This window comes from Vulpes vulpes, chromosome 1, assembly GCF_048418805.1.
Source record: "Vulpes vulpes isolate BD-2025 chromosome 1, VulVul3, whole genome shotgun sequence".
Taxonomy (NCBI): domain Eukaryota; kingdom Metazoa; phylum Chordata; class Mammalia; order Carnivora; family Canidae; genus Vulpes; species Vulpes vulpes.
The window spans coordinates 15,122,002-15,135,044 of NC_132780.1; the positions used below are offsets into that span (position 1 = coordinate 15,122,002).

The 13,043-nt window shown below is 58.0% G+C and overlaps 2 protein-coding genes across 14 annotated transcripts; one reads left to right on the top strand and one right to left on the bottom strand.

Moving 5' to 3' along the window:
* Nucleotide 1: 1 nt before the first annotated feature.
* On the bottom strand, nucleotides 2-4,423 carry RPL18 (ribosomal protein L18). Its single transcript, XM_026014041.2, has 7 exons — nucleotides 4,288-4,423; nucleotides 2,840-2,926; nucleotides 2,415-2,522; nucleotides 1,806-1,904; nucleotides 885-1,008; nucleotides 742-811; nucleotides 2-119 (listed from the first exon to the last, which is right to left on the bottom strand). Exons 1-7 carry the CDS (start codon nucleotides 4,288-4,290, stop codon nucleotides 44-46), a joined length of 567 nt encoding a protein of 188 aa, XP_025869826.2. The 5' UTR covers nucleotides 4,291-4,423; the 3' UTR covers nucleotides 2-43.
* On the top strand, nucleotides 4,373-12,890 carry SPHK2 (sphingosine kinase 2). Of its 13 annotated transcripts, none has more exons than XM_026014033.2 (7): nucleotides 4,373-4,699; nucleotides 5,615-5,856; nucleotides 8,720-9,206; nucleotides 10,109-10,258; nucleotides 10,398-10,492; nucleotides 10,581-10,696; nucleotides 11,154-12,890. In XM_026014033.2, exons 2-7 carry the CDS (start codon nucleotides 5,818-5,820, stop codon nucleotides 12,256-12,258), a joined length of 1,992 nt encoding a protein of 663 aa, XP_025869818.2. In that variant the 5' UTR covers nucleotides 4,373-4,699; nucleotides 5,615-5,817; the 3' UTR covers nucleotides 12,259-12,890. The 13 variants fall into 13 exon arrangements, with proteins under 13 accessions (XP_025869818.2, XP_025869819.2, XP_072612446.1 ...); XM_026014034.2 differs by having other exon boundaries at nucleotides 4,406-4,699; nucleotides 5,703-5,856; XM_026014032.2 differs by lacking the exon at nucleotides 4,373-4,699 and adding an exon at nucleotides 4,719-5,024.
* The last annotated feature ends 153 nt before the right edge of the window (nucleotides 12,891-13,043 follow it).

Genomic DNA, 13,043 nt, shown 5'->3' on the forward strand with positions numbered 1-13,043 from the left:
ATCAGCATTCAAAATCTTTTTAATAACAAGGCAGGATCTGGGGTTAGTTTTTGTAGCCTCGGCTGGCCCTGCGGCCTCTGGCACGCTCGAACTTCCGGCCCTTGGATCTCACGTAGGGTCTGCGGGGAGGGAGAAGAAGGTGAGAGTGTGCCTCTCAGGGGCAAGGATAGGGCCTGCCTGCTCTAACAGACCAGCAGGGGGACATCAAAAGGGAAAGGGGGGGCAGCCCGGGTGGCTCAGTGGTTTAGCGCCACCTTCAGCCCAGGTCTGCTCCTGGAAATCCCTGCATGGAGCCTACTTCTCCCTCTGCCTGTGTCTCTGCCTCTCTCTGTCTCTCTCATGAATAAATAAAATCTTTAAAAAAGGAGGGGGGTAAGGGGGGATGACACCTAGTAGGCTGCTGGAAAAGCCAGGCAAGGGCACTGAGCACCTGCGCTTGGCAAGTATTGATGCGAACTGCCCCAAAGTGGGGTAAGACATAGGCTCCACCTGGGAGATGCAGCCTCAGGCCCTGAACACTGCACTTACAGAGCTGGCTATGCAGAGATCTCAGCAAAAGGGAATAATAGCTTTAAGCCACGTCTTGAGGAAAAGCAGGTAAGATGAGGGGAGGAGTTCTAGGGGGCTGAGGCTGGACTGGTGTGAGGAACAGAAGAGGCTGGAAGTGTGCCCAAGGCCCAGATCCACAGGGTGGGGTCCAGGGGAAAACCGGGTGCAGATGGCAAGGCTGGGCATACTCACTTGGTGTGGCTGTGTGGGGTTCCTGGGGCCTTGCCAAAGTGTCTGTACACCTCTCGGCCCTTGCGTGGACCTGGGAAGGGGAAGATGGGTTCAGGTAGGGACCAAGCTCCCCGAAGTCGCCACAGGAGCCACTAAACACTCACCAGAGAGTAAGACGGTGCCACAACCCTTAGGGGAGTCCAGGGCCAACTGATCGAAGGTGAGGATCTTGCCTCCAGCTTTGAGGATGCGGCTCCGGGCACGGCTACTCACGCGCAGTGCACACACCTAGGGAACACACGGGACAGATGTGGTCAGACCCCATGCATGGCCACCCAAGGGCTGCTGGGCCTTCCTCTTCATGGCCCTGGTCCAGCAGAGGCACCCAGCTGCTTGCGGAGACTAGTGACACCACTGTTACAGAGAGCTTCTCGACCTGATGATAGCTAATTTATGTCCAAGACCACCTTTAAGGCTGCAACAACTTCAAGTTACTACAGATAAGAAAATGGAGATTTTTTTTTTTTTTTTTAAAGATTTGAGAGCGGCACGCCTGAGAGAGAGCACAAGCAAGGGGAAAGGCAGAGGGAGAGGGAGAGGTAGAAGCAGGCTCCCCACTGAGCTGGAAGCCTGACACAGGGCCGGATCCCAGGACCCTGAGATCATGACCTGAGCCGAAGGCAGACACTTAACGAACTGAGCCACCCAAGCGCCCCGGAAATGGAAATATTAAAGAGACCCATGACTTTGTCCACAGACTGGCAGAGAAATCTAGACTTGAAGCCAACCTGTAAATTCAAGAACCAGCACCGACAACAGAGAGGGACCCAGAAGGGGCTGGGGGCTGCCTGGGGACATCCAGCATCACTAATGCAAAGGACAATCCCCCTTCAGCCCTAAAAGCCATGCAGACAGGGAGGTGCGATGCCTGCCTCACCCAGAGAAGAGACCAGGAATGCATCACAAGCCTCAAGGCACCCCAACAGAGGTCATCAGCAGTGAGCAAGGATGAGCCAGGTCAGCAGACTCTACTGCAAGTCTGGGCTCTGGCCCACCCACCACACTCCTGAGCCCCCTCCACATACCTTCAGCTTGGGCACCTCCTGGACACGCACATCATCCGTTATGGTTCCTACAACCACAGCTGTTTTGTTTTCCCGGCCAGGCAGTTTCATCTTTCGGATCTTTGGGAGAAGGATTAATTCCACATTAAGGAAGTTCCTTCTGGCATTTCACTCCAACCTCACCGCTTCAGGCATCCCAAGGCCTGAGACAGCTGGGCCCCCAAGGCCTGAGACAGCTGGGCCCCAAAGGGGTTGAACCCACCCATGCCACAAGCTTTTCAATCAGCATAGGCTGAACCTCCAGTCCAGGTGGGAAAAACACCAGAGACAAAATGCAGACCTTTCAACAGATCTCTCCTTCAGGAGAGCTTATGACACCTGAGACCAGTGTCATGTGACAGCAGGCCACCTGAAGCCACTACAACCACCCCAACTTCACGACAACAAGATGAGCCCAAGCTGCTCAAATACCCACTGCTGCTTAACTACAAGCCCCAGGGTCAAGCGTTGGAGCTCTGCACACACCAAGGGGTGAAGGAAACCAGCTGATGGCCAGGCTGAGCCCCCCCAACCTTGCCCGAAGCCAGGCTCTAAGACACAATCCAGTCACCCACGGAATCAGCTCCTCACCATCCGGGAAAGGGACAGAGGTGGCCGGTTGGTGCGACTCATGAACAACCTCTTCAACACAACCTGGTTAAAGGTAGAGTTGGTTCGTCTGGCCAGAAACCTGTACAGCTGTAGGTCAGAGAAAAGTCAGAATAGAAACCCAGGGTAGGTAGCCCACACCATTCTTCCAACCTTCAACTTAACAAAAAACCGGTTTGGGCTGCCAAGGTTTTTATGGCTTCCCATCCCCCGGCCCCCCCAATTCCCCTCCCCACTCCCCAGCTGTATAAGCCCTGAGGCTGAGGACACTGAACCTCCAGGAGCCCTGGGCAGAACCACAGACAGGAGCCTGCCCTGCAGGCCCCTGAAGAAGCCCGATACTAGAAAGGAGGTTCTAGAAGCTGCAGTTCTAGGTGGCACCTAAGGGGCTCCGGCCTCAACCTCACCTTGACCAAGAGTCTCAGGTAGATGTCCTGGCTCTTGGGCTCCTTGCGCCGAACCTTTCGGTCCTTGTTGTGGCGGATGTCGACTCCCTGCAGAGATAAGAATAGACCGTAGGCCCAACTCTCTCTGGCAGCTCACCCCCAGAACTCTTCCTCTCTGAGAAAGAGAGAGGGCCTCATTTGTTGAAGAGACAACAAATCCCAAGTCCACCCTTAGAAGACCTGGGACTCCAACAACCCCAACATAAGAAAAGTATTAAATCCACACACAAAACCTTCAGCACATGGCACCTTAAAAAGCTTTAACAGGACTTACAACCACTAACAAATTTTAATTCTTCAGAAGCTGTATTTTTTTAAAAAAGGTTATTTGACAAAGAAAGAGAGAGCACAAGAGAGAGAAGCAGACTCCCCACTGAGGAGGGAGCCCTGATGGGGCTCAACCTGGGGCTCCATCCAAGGACCCCAGCATCACGACCTGAGCCAAAGGCAGATGATTAACCAACTGAGCCACCCAGGCATCCCCCCAAAAGTGGTATTTTTCAAAAACATGACCCAAGGGCAGACTCTACCTAATAATACAGCAAAGAACCTTTGTTAGGAACTTACTCCACAGAGAACCAGTACTAGAATCTTCCATGCACTACCTCCTTGAATCCAACAGCCCGAGGAGACAAGTTTGCCCTCTTCAGCTAAGAAAACTGAAGGAAGCCACAACTTCCACCACTTCCGGCTGCTGTCCTGAGATTCCTTAACAGGCCGTGTCAGGCGCTGTAGAGAGCTACATGGCTATTCGTAGCTCCTTTCCTCCAGCACTTCAGTATGCAAGATCTCCAATGTGTAGCTCCTACAGCTTCTTCCCAAACTCACGTCTGTGACGCATGATTACTGTGTTCCCAATGCACAGACCAAGAAACTGGGGTTACAGGCGGGGAAAGCCAAGACTGAAGGCTGGACAGGGAACTGAGACTTCAGAGGTCCGCCTGGCCGCAAAAGCCGGGCATCGGACGGTGGAGACCTCCCTCACCCCCAGAACCCAAGGTTCCAGGTCGGGGGAGTGACAGGTCCAGGTAGGGGCGGCAAAGATAAAAGACCAAGCGCGGACGTGAGGTTAGCACCCGGGTCCGACCCCGGCTCTGCCACTTCTTTGCAATGTGGCGAAGAACGCAATGTGCAACGTGGCCCCGGTCACAACGTTGAACTTCCTTGCACTTCAATTGGGTTATCTGCTCAACTGGAACTAGACTAATAAAAGGGGACGAGAGTGGCCAGGGGCTGATAGAACTGACCCACCCTTGGTCTTCGAATCCACCAAAACAGTCCCCTCACTGCGGGAGTCGCCCCCTTCGAACCCCCCCGACATCCCTGCTCCCCTCCAACACTCCCCCAGCCCAAAACCGCGGCGGATGGCGGCGGATAATCGAGCCCGCAGCGCCTCAAAGCACGCTCACCATGATGGCGCCTCCTGCTCAGCCAGGTCCGGAAAGAGAGAACAGTGCCGGAGGGGGCGGGGAAAGCCTTCAGCGAGGGGCGCTTGTGTGACGTCACGCCGGCGCGACGCGGCGCTCTACTCGAGTCGGGCCTCTCTATGGCGAATCGCAGAGCGTCCGAATGGGCGATTCCGGAATAAGTGGAGGAACCACCACCCACGGAGAACAGCGCTGCGTCAAGGGTGGAGGGGCGGCGACCACGTCGGGGGCCTCTCTGGCCCTTCCTAGTTCTCGATAGTCTTCCGGAAGAAAGGGAATTGGCAGCGAGAGAGATGTGCGGCGCTAGGAGGTCGCGTCGCACGGTGACGCTCTGGCCCGACGCCGACGGCCTCTCTGTGGCTCCTTGGAGGACCCGGCGGGCCGAGTATTGGAGGTGAGGAGGCGGAGCTGGCGGGGCCTGTCAGGACCTCGGGAAACCACTAACCCCACGCTTCAGGCGTTTCCTTATCGGGCTCACCTCTCTTATCTCGTGCGGTGCTTCCCAGGCGCCGCCGCAGCTCGGGAAGTCCTACTTGAGATCTAACCCGAGATCTTCTTGCTGCAGCCCAGTCTATAGCATCCTGTATTTCCAATTTTTATATTCCTCTCCTCCCCCTGCCCATTCTCTGAGCCCCGCCTCAGCCTCTACCCCTTGGGGGCCGCTTTTCCCTGCCGGAGATTCGAGTGGCCCCGCGGGCTCCGTGTGAGGGCTTTACACGGTACTGGAATGCCAAGGAGGCACACCGAAGCCCCAGCCTTGGGGTTTGGGGGTGGAGAGGGAATGGTTAAAAGGCTCCTGAAAGAGAAGGGAAGACCTGGGGGATAAAGATTCAGAGGGAAGGAGGACTGGAGGCCCAGAGCGGGAGTGGACAGAGACGCGAGGGATGCCCCCCAACCCCCGCCGGAGATGGAGACCCAGGGCATGACAGGGAGACCTAGAAAGAGAGGGAACCTGGAGATTCGGGTGATAAGCACTGACATAGAAAGATGGTGAGATGGGGGTCTTGTCAGCTGTATCCAGATCCCAAACCCGGCCATGCTAATTACTAACAAGAGCGTGACCTTGGGCAAGTCATTTAATCTCTGTGTGCCTTACTTTCCTTATCTGCCAAAAGGGGATAACAGGCTTGACACTTGTTTTCCAGCATTACATAAGTTAGTAAGGGTGCTTTGAACAATGCTTTGCACATAAAGTGCTCAAAACAAGGTAGCCTCCGCTCCTGTTTTTTTAGCCCTTCTTGGGTAGGACCAGATGGACTGGCCAGGGCAGTGACGAAGCTGACCTGTCCCCTCTTTTCTCCTTCCTCAGAGAAGCCCTGCCCCTTTGGCCTCCAGCACATCCAGCCGGGCCTGCAGCCTTCCCCTGATGCTGCTACTTACTCACCTGTCCTCCACAGAGCCAAAGGCTGGGCCCGACTGTGAGGCCTGACTCCTTGCCCATACGGCCCTCCCACGGCCTCCCGCCCAGGACCAGTGTCCTGCTCATGCCGGAGCACAGCAGAGGGCCAGCAGATGAATGGACGCCTTGAAGCAGAGGAGCAGCGGAATCAGGTAAGGGTCCATCGAAAGCTAAGATCACTGCACCACGGGACAGTTTCCTCCTCCTCTCTTCCCTTGCCTTGGTGACTTGGTCTCTGTCTCTGAATCCCAGCCTCTTTGCCCGCCTTTCTCCCAAATGTAAGGTGTGCATTTCCCTGTTTTCTCCCGTCTTCCTGGGTTTCTGTCCCCACTCCCACCCCCACCCCCTGCTCTGGGTCTTTCTTTGGCATATATTATTCGGTGCTGTTGTACATTGTTTGACGATCAAAGAACTTCCACCAGTCATCCCTTTCTAGCAAATACTGTCCCTGTCTCCTCCTGAATGTATCTCTCTACGGTTCTGTTTCTTGCTCTCCAGATATTTTTCTTGCCTTGCTTTCTTTGCACTTTACCGTGTCTTTGCCTCTCTCTGTCTCTCTCTGCCCACATTTTTGCATTCTCTTGGGCTCACTTCCTCTTAGCCTCTGCTTCTCCAGCATTGTCTTCCTTCCCTACCCCTGCCTTGAAGTCCCTCCAGATACCGTTCCTCCCCATCTTGCTCCTTGTTTCTGTTTTGCCATGTTACTGGGTCATTCACTGGGCAGATGTCCATGTCATGGTGCCTCCACTCTGGGTTGAGTCCAAGGTAAATAGTTGGTGAATTAATGAGCCTCTCCTCCCCAGTTTTCCTGTCAGAAATATCTGTCCCTGTGTCTGTGTCCATCATTTTCTGGGTTTTCTTGAATCCTTAACCTTGCATATTCTCAATTCTATTGTCTTTGTGTCTTTGCATACGTATCTCTGTTTTTCTTAGGGCTTTCTGTAACTATCCAAAAAACAGGCAGCACTCTCTCTAAGTCTCTTACTGCCTCTGATTCTGCTTTTCTGGGTCTCTTTTACTAACTCCCTTTGCATAGCTCTGGGCCTTGGTTACCTGTGTTAGGGTCAGTACCTGCAGGTGATGATCTCCTCCCTCCTGCTTCTTCTCTTTCAAAAACTCAATGGATCGGGCCCACCTACCGCCTGCCCTCCACAAAGATGGCGTCAGCGGCGCTGGCTTGTGGGGTCGTGACGCCGCCTCTGCTGCGCGTGTGCCCTCACTTACTATGGCAGCTGATCTCGCGAAGCGCGTTGCCCCGCCCAGTTCTCAAGCTCTCCCTCGGCTGGCCCCTGCGCCATGCTCGCGAGCTGCTGGCCCCGCCCCCCGCGCGCCCTCACTGGCGCGGCTCAGGCCGGCCGCGCAGCCATTGGCTGAGCGGACTCACACCCTCCCCCTCCCCCCGGGTCTGATGGGGGCGGTTGGTGCTGACTTGAGGGGCCGCCTGGAGGAGGACTTGGCGTGTGAGGAGGGTGCGGGGGTAGGGTCAGGGACCCGAGTCTGGGGGACCGCGGGACCAAGAGGAACGGAGACGCAGGCCGGGACTGGGGTACCAGGGGTGTGGGATGGAGATGGAGAACCAGAACCGGGACTGAGGGATCCAGGAATGGAAACCCAGGTCTGGGACTGGGTTCTGGAAATGGGATGGGGATGGAGGACCGGGACCCGAGGAACCGGAGACAGAGACTCAGGCCTATGGACTGGGAGCGGTGGGGAGGGGGATCTTTGGCGAACCAGGCCCAGTTCTGGGGGACCAGGCCAGAGACTTGCGGACCTAGGGGACAGAGCCTCAGGCCCAGGACTGGAGGAGATCTAGGACTCTAAGCCTGATTCCAGCTCAGGGATGGGGGCGCTGCTCAGTGCAAGTTTAGGGGCGGGGCCGAGGGAGCTGCCCAGGGCAGGGGGCAGAGGTGACTCCCGAGGGTGAGTCCACAGATGGAGGTGCGTCTGGGGCAGCTCTAGGCCCGGGAAGGTGAGGGGCAGGACTGGCAGGCAGCTGGGTGGGCGGGGCGGTGGGGAACAAAGGTGAGCAGGGAGGAGGCAGAAGCTGGGCAGAGGGCAGGGGGATGGCCTCTGGGGAGGGGACCTCAGGCCCGGCTCCCATCCCCTCCCTGGAGAGCAGGCAGCCAGACGCCCAGGTCAGTGCTCCGGGTCCAGTGTCGGCCCCTGTCCCTTGCAGGCGCCTGCATGCGGCTCCTTTAGCTCTGTGACTCCTTAGTTCCTTTCATCCTATCCCTTTCTTGGTCTCTCCAGCTGTCTACACCTCCTCCCTCCTGCCCCTCCTCTCTGTTCAGTCCTTTGTCTTCCTGACCCTCAGAGGACCTTCTGGCGCCCCTAAACTCTTACTCTCCTGAGTATCTCTCATCATCCTGGGTTTCATCTCATCAAAGCTGTTGTCTCCTTTTGGAGTTTTTCTGGCTCTTAGACTCCATCCTTCTCTTTCTTTGTGTCTGGGTGTCTCTCTGGTGTCACTTTCTCCATCTGGAGATGACCTCCCACGTGTGTGTGTGTGTGTGTGTGTGTGTGTGTGTGTGTTGTGTTCTTGGTCTTTCCATATTTCCACCATCCAGATCTCCTCTGCCTCATTCTCCTCTGAAGCCCTAATTATCCAACACACTGTATATTTTACTAATTTCTTTTGTTTTTCTGTCCTCCCATGAGAATACAAACTCTACAAAGGCAGGGATTTTTTTTGTCTTTTTTGTTCTCTGCTGTCTTTGCTGGTCCTGGTACTGTGATTGGCACGTAGAAGGTCCTGAGTGATTATTTGGGGAATAAATGAATGAACGTTTGCATGCCTGGCTGTCCACCCTCCAGGATGCTGGCCTTCCTATACAAAAGACTTATACCCTGTGTCCCCAGGATCTCCCCACACTCGTCTGAGCCTTCTGTCTCTGACACTCCCATCTCGCCTGTCACCACCCCTCGTTATCTCCTGTCCACTGGCCCTGCCCCTGCTTTTCTCTACCTGCCGCAGGGGTCCTGGACTCTGACTCCTGCCCTCCTCCCTCCCCACAGAGGCCAGACCAGGAGCTGACCTGGAGCTGGGGCCACAGGCCTAGAAGCGCCCTGGACAGGGCCGAGGCCATGGCCCCCCCACCGCCGCCACCATTGGCCGCCAGCACCCCGCTCCTGCATGGCGAGTTTGGCTCCTACCCAGCCCGCGGCTCCCGCTTCGCCCTCACTCTCACACCACAGGCCCTGCACATACAGCGGCTGCGTCCGAAGCCTGAAGCCCGGCCCCGGGGCGGCTTGGTCCTGTTGGCCGAGGTGTCTGGCTGCTGCACCCTTCGGAGCCGCAGCCTCTCAGACTCAGCAGCCTACTTCTGCATCTACACCTACCCGCAGGGCCGGCGCGGGGGCCGGCTTGGGGGCCGGCGCAGAGCCCCTCGCACCTTTCGGGCCGACGGGGCAGCCACCTACGAGGAGAACCGCGCTGAGGCCCAGCGCTGGGCCACTGCCCTCATGTGTCTGCTCCGTGGAGTGCCACTGCCTGGGGATGGGGGTGAGGCACTATGCAGCCACTCTGTCCTAGGGCCACCTTGGTGTCTCTGTGGATTTCCCTCTGTGGACATCTCTGTCTCTACTGTGTGTTTGTCTGTGATGTGTCTCTCTTGGTCTGTACTGAAAGAGTGATATACACACAGGGATGGGCTACAGAAGGAAGAAAAACCACAGGCAGAGAAAAATGATTTGTGTCTGCTCTCATAGATTTTTGTCTGTGTCCCCTCCCCCCTTCCATGGGCCCTGACCACAGATGAGTCAGAGGCTCCCTGTCTGGTGAGAGCAGCAGACAGACATGATTAGTCACCACCCAGAGTGACAGGCACTCAGAGGTCCCCTAGGGCGTCCCAGGATCCCAGAGGTGGCACCTAATCCAGCTTCTTGGCCGGGGCGGGGGGGATGGGGGTGGTGGGCAGAGAAGGCTTTGGGGGCAGAGGCTCCCCCACTCAGGCTCCTCAGTTGTCACAGGAAGGTAAAGGTTCAAGGGTCCCCATCTGGTGAGCCTCCCTTGGTCTTCCAGGATCCTGCTGGCTGGCTGAGGGCCCTAAGGGATGGTGATAATGAGGGAGCCTTGCACAGTGGAGTAACCTGATTCTGAATTCCAGGTGTTTGAGAATAAAGTGGAAACCACAGCTCTCCTTCCTCCTCCCACACGGGGGTCCAAAGGGCATTGGGATTAGACACCCAAGCCCTGCCTTGGTCTCTGGCCCCTGGGAGGGAGGGGCGGGGCTGCACACCTGAGCCCCAACACCTGAAGGCTGGGAGGAAAAAAAAACCCTGTGAATTCCCAGCAGGCCCCAGTGCCAGCCCCCCACCAGCTCCATTAGGGGCTGTTTGCAGTTGCTGCTCTGAGGTGAGGAGCCTGGGTCGGTGGCCTCTATACTCCTTGCCCTCTCTTTGCAGAAATAACCCCTGAGCTTCTGCCAAGGCCACCTCGATTGCTCCTACTGGTCAATCCCTTCGGGGGGCGGGGTCTGGCCTGGCAGTGGTGTAAGAACCACGTGCTGCCCATGATCTCTGAAGCCGGGCTGTCCTTCAACCTCATCCAGACAGGTAAGTTCCAGGTCAAGATGGAAGGAGGGGCTAGGGGGGTGGGGCAGTGAGGGGCTAGGACTCCTGAGTTCTGAGTCTTGGGGAGTGGTGGTGGGGCAGAGGGGAACAGCCTGGCTCACCTGCTGTTTCCCCACATTAGAACGGCAGAACCATGCCCGGGAGCTGGTTCAGGGACTGAACCTGAGTGAATGGGACGGCATCGTGACAGTCTCAGGAGACGGGCTGCTGTTTGAGGTAGGGCAGGGGCAACCTGCCTATCCTGGGGGACTCTGGAGGCTGGCACTGGGACCAGGACCCAGGTGGCTGGTGTCTCACCCTGCAGGTGCTGAACGGGCTCCTAGGCCGCCCTGATTGGGAAGAAGCTGTGAAGACACCTGTGGGCATTCTCCCCTGTGGCTCAGGCAATGCCCTGGCTGGAGCTGTGAACCAGCATGGGGGGTAGGTGGGGGTCCCTTCTCGGGGAGCCTGGTACTGTAAGGGGAAGGGTGAGCCCTCCTGCTACGTGGCACTTCTGTCCCCACATGTCCCCCAGGCAGTCTGCAGTCCCACATTCCAGTCCAAGTGGATCTGTCTTGACTGGGATGCTCCCCACACCGCACCCCCCTCCCCGTTTTGCCTATCCGTTTCCAGCTATATCCCTAGTACCTAGAACTGTGCCTGGCACACAGGTGGCAAAATGCTTATAGATGAAAGAACTGACAGGGAACCTGGCTTGGTAAGAAGGGTCCATTCGGAGGTGGCCAAATTGCTGTGGGTGGGCCCCAGGCCGTGGGCGGCCTGGTCCCCTTGCTGTCTGCAGCCCCACCTTTCTGTGTCTTCTGCCACCTTGCACTGTGTCTCTCACGTGACCCCGTTTACTCTTTCCCACTGTGTCCATCCGTCTCTGGCTATGAAGGTTTGAACCTGCCCTGGGTATCGACCTGCTGCTCAACTGCTCACTGCTCCTCTGCCGGGGTGGCAGCCGCCCGCTGGACCTGCTCTCTGTGACACTGGCCTCGGGTTCCCGCTGTTTCTCCTTCCTGTCCGTGGCCTGGGGCTTCGTGTCAGATGTGGACATCCAGAGCGAGCGCTTCAGGGCCCTGGGCAGTGCCCGCTTCACACTGGGCACGGTGCTGGGCCTTGCCAACCTGCACACATACCGCGGACGCCTCTCCTACCTCCCTGCCACTGTGGAACCTGCCTCACCCACCCCTGCTCACGGCCTGCCCCGTGCCAAGTCAGAGCTGACTCTGGCCCCAGCCCCGGCCCCAGCCCCACCCGTAGCACACTCACCCCTGCATCGCTCGGTATCTGACCTGCCCCTGCCACTGCCCATGCCCCAGCCTGCCCTGACCTCCCCTGGCTCACCTGAGCCCCTGCCCATCCTGTCTCTCAACGGTGGGGGCCCAGAGTTGGCCGGGGACTGGGGTGGGGCTGGGGATGCCCCACTGTCCCCAGACCCACTGCTGCCCTCCCCACCTAGCTCCCCTAAGGCAGCTTTATTGTCCCCCATCACTGAGGGGGTTCCAGAAATGCCAGCCTCCTCTGGGCTCCCACCTCCCAACCCTGATGCCCCAGAAGCGATCTCTACTGGGGGCCCACCTGACCACCTGCTCCCTCCTCTGGGCACCCCACTCCCCCCAGGCTGGGTGACGTTGGAGGGGGACTTTGTGCTTATGTTGGCCATCTCACCCAGCCACCTGGGGGCTGACCTGGTGGCAGCTCCCCACGCGCGCTTTGACGACGGCCTGGTGCACCTGTGCTGGGTGCGGGGTGGCATCTCGCGGGCTGCGCTGCTGCGCCTTTTTCTGGCCATGGAGCGAGGGAGCCACTTCAACCTGGGCTGTCCGCAGCTGGGCTATGCCGCGGCCCGTGCCTTCCGCCTCGAGCCTCTCACGCCTCGGGGCGTGCTCACTGTGGACGGAGAGCAGGTGGAGTATGGGCCACTGCAGGCGCAGATGCATCCAGGCCTGGGTACACTGCTCACCGGGCCTCCAGGCTGCCCAGGTCGGGAGCCTTGAACCTCTCAAAGCTTGCAACCCGCCAGGGGCGGGGCCTACATTCCAAGGAGGCGGAGCCTGACCTAGGGGCGGAGGCCTAGTTGCTAGGAGTTAGGACGAAGGCCCCACACGCAGGGACCCGTCTCAGGATTGTGCCCGCTCCCAAGGGACCATAGATAATGTTGGTTGGAGTGTGGCCCGAATTCCTGGGGGTCGGGGTCATCCCGATCACCGACAAATGGGCCGGCCCCGAGGGTAGTGCCTGACCAATGAGGGCGGGACTCGGTCTAGACCCTCGCTTCTGGCTCGTGGGAGGCCAGGTCCGCTGAGGGCGGAGGCTGCCTTACGCGCTGTCCGGTGACGGGCCCTGGCATGTACGGGCTGGGGAAGCCTTAGTTAATTGGCCAGTCAGGACCCGGGACTCGCCCTATCCACTCCGGTGCCTCCACTTAACTGGCCAATCAGCCCAGGAGGGGCAGGTTCCCCGGGGCCGACGCTCGGATTTGCACTAATGTCCCTCCACCTCCCCCCGCACCAGTGGGGGCGGGGAAACTCGTTTCTCTTGTCTTCTGTCTCTTGTGCGTCCCCTGACCCCAATCTTCAAAGCAATTGAAAAGGTCTATGCAATAAAGGCAGTCGCTTCATTCCTCTCAGACCGTCGCCCCTTCTGCATCTGGCAGCCCGTGGGAGGGGATCCAATTCTGGCCACTTCCAGTGGCTCCTGCCTTTTATGGACCAAAGCCCAGACCTGCCCACAGACCGCGGCCAGCGTGACCCAATGGCCTTGAACTGGGGCCAGGGAGCTG

Coding starts and splice junctions, on each gene's coding strand:
- RPL18 (XM_026014041.2), bottom strand. Junction 812..884: donor TGGCACCGTCTTACTCTCTG/GTGAGTGTTTAG, acceptor TCCCCTTCCCAG/GTCCACGCAAGGGCCGAGAG. Junction 120..741: donor ACCCCACACAGCCACACCAA/GTGAGTATGCCC, acceptor CCCTCCCCGCAG/ACCCTACGTGAGATCCAAGG.
- SPHK2 (XM_072756299.1), top strand. CDS start 6,825: ATGGATCGGGCCCACCTACCGCCTGCCCTCCACAAAGATGGCGTCAGC. Junction 10,259..10,397: donor CTTCAACCTCATCCAGACAG/GTAAGTTCCAGG, acceptor TCCCCACATTAG/AACGGCAGAACCATGCCCGG. Junction 10,697..11,153: donor GCTGTGAACCAGCATGGGGG/GTAGGTGGGGGT, acceptor CTGGCTATGAAG/GTTTGAACCTGCCCTGGGTA.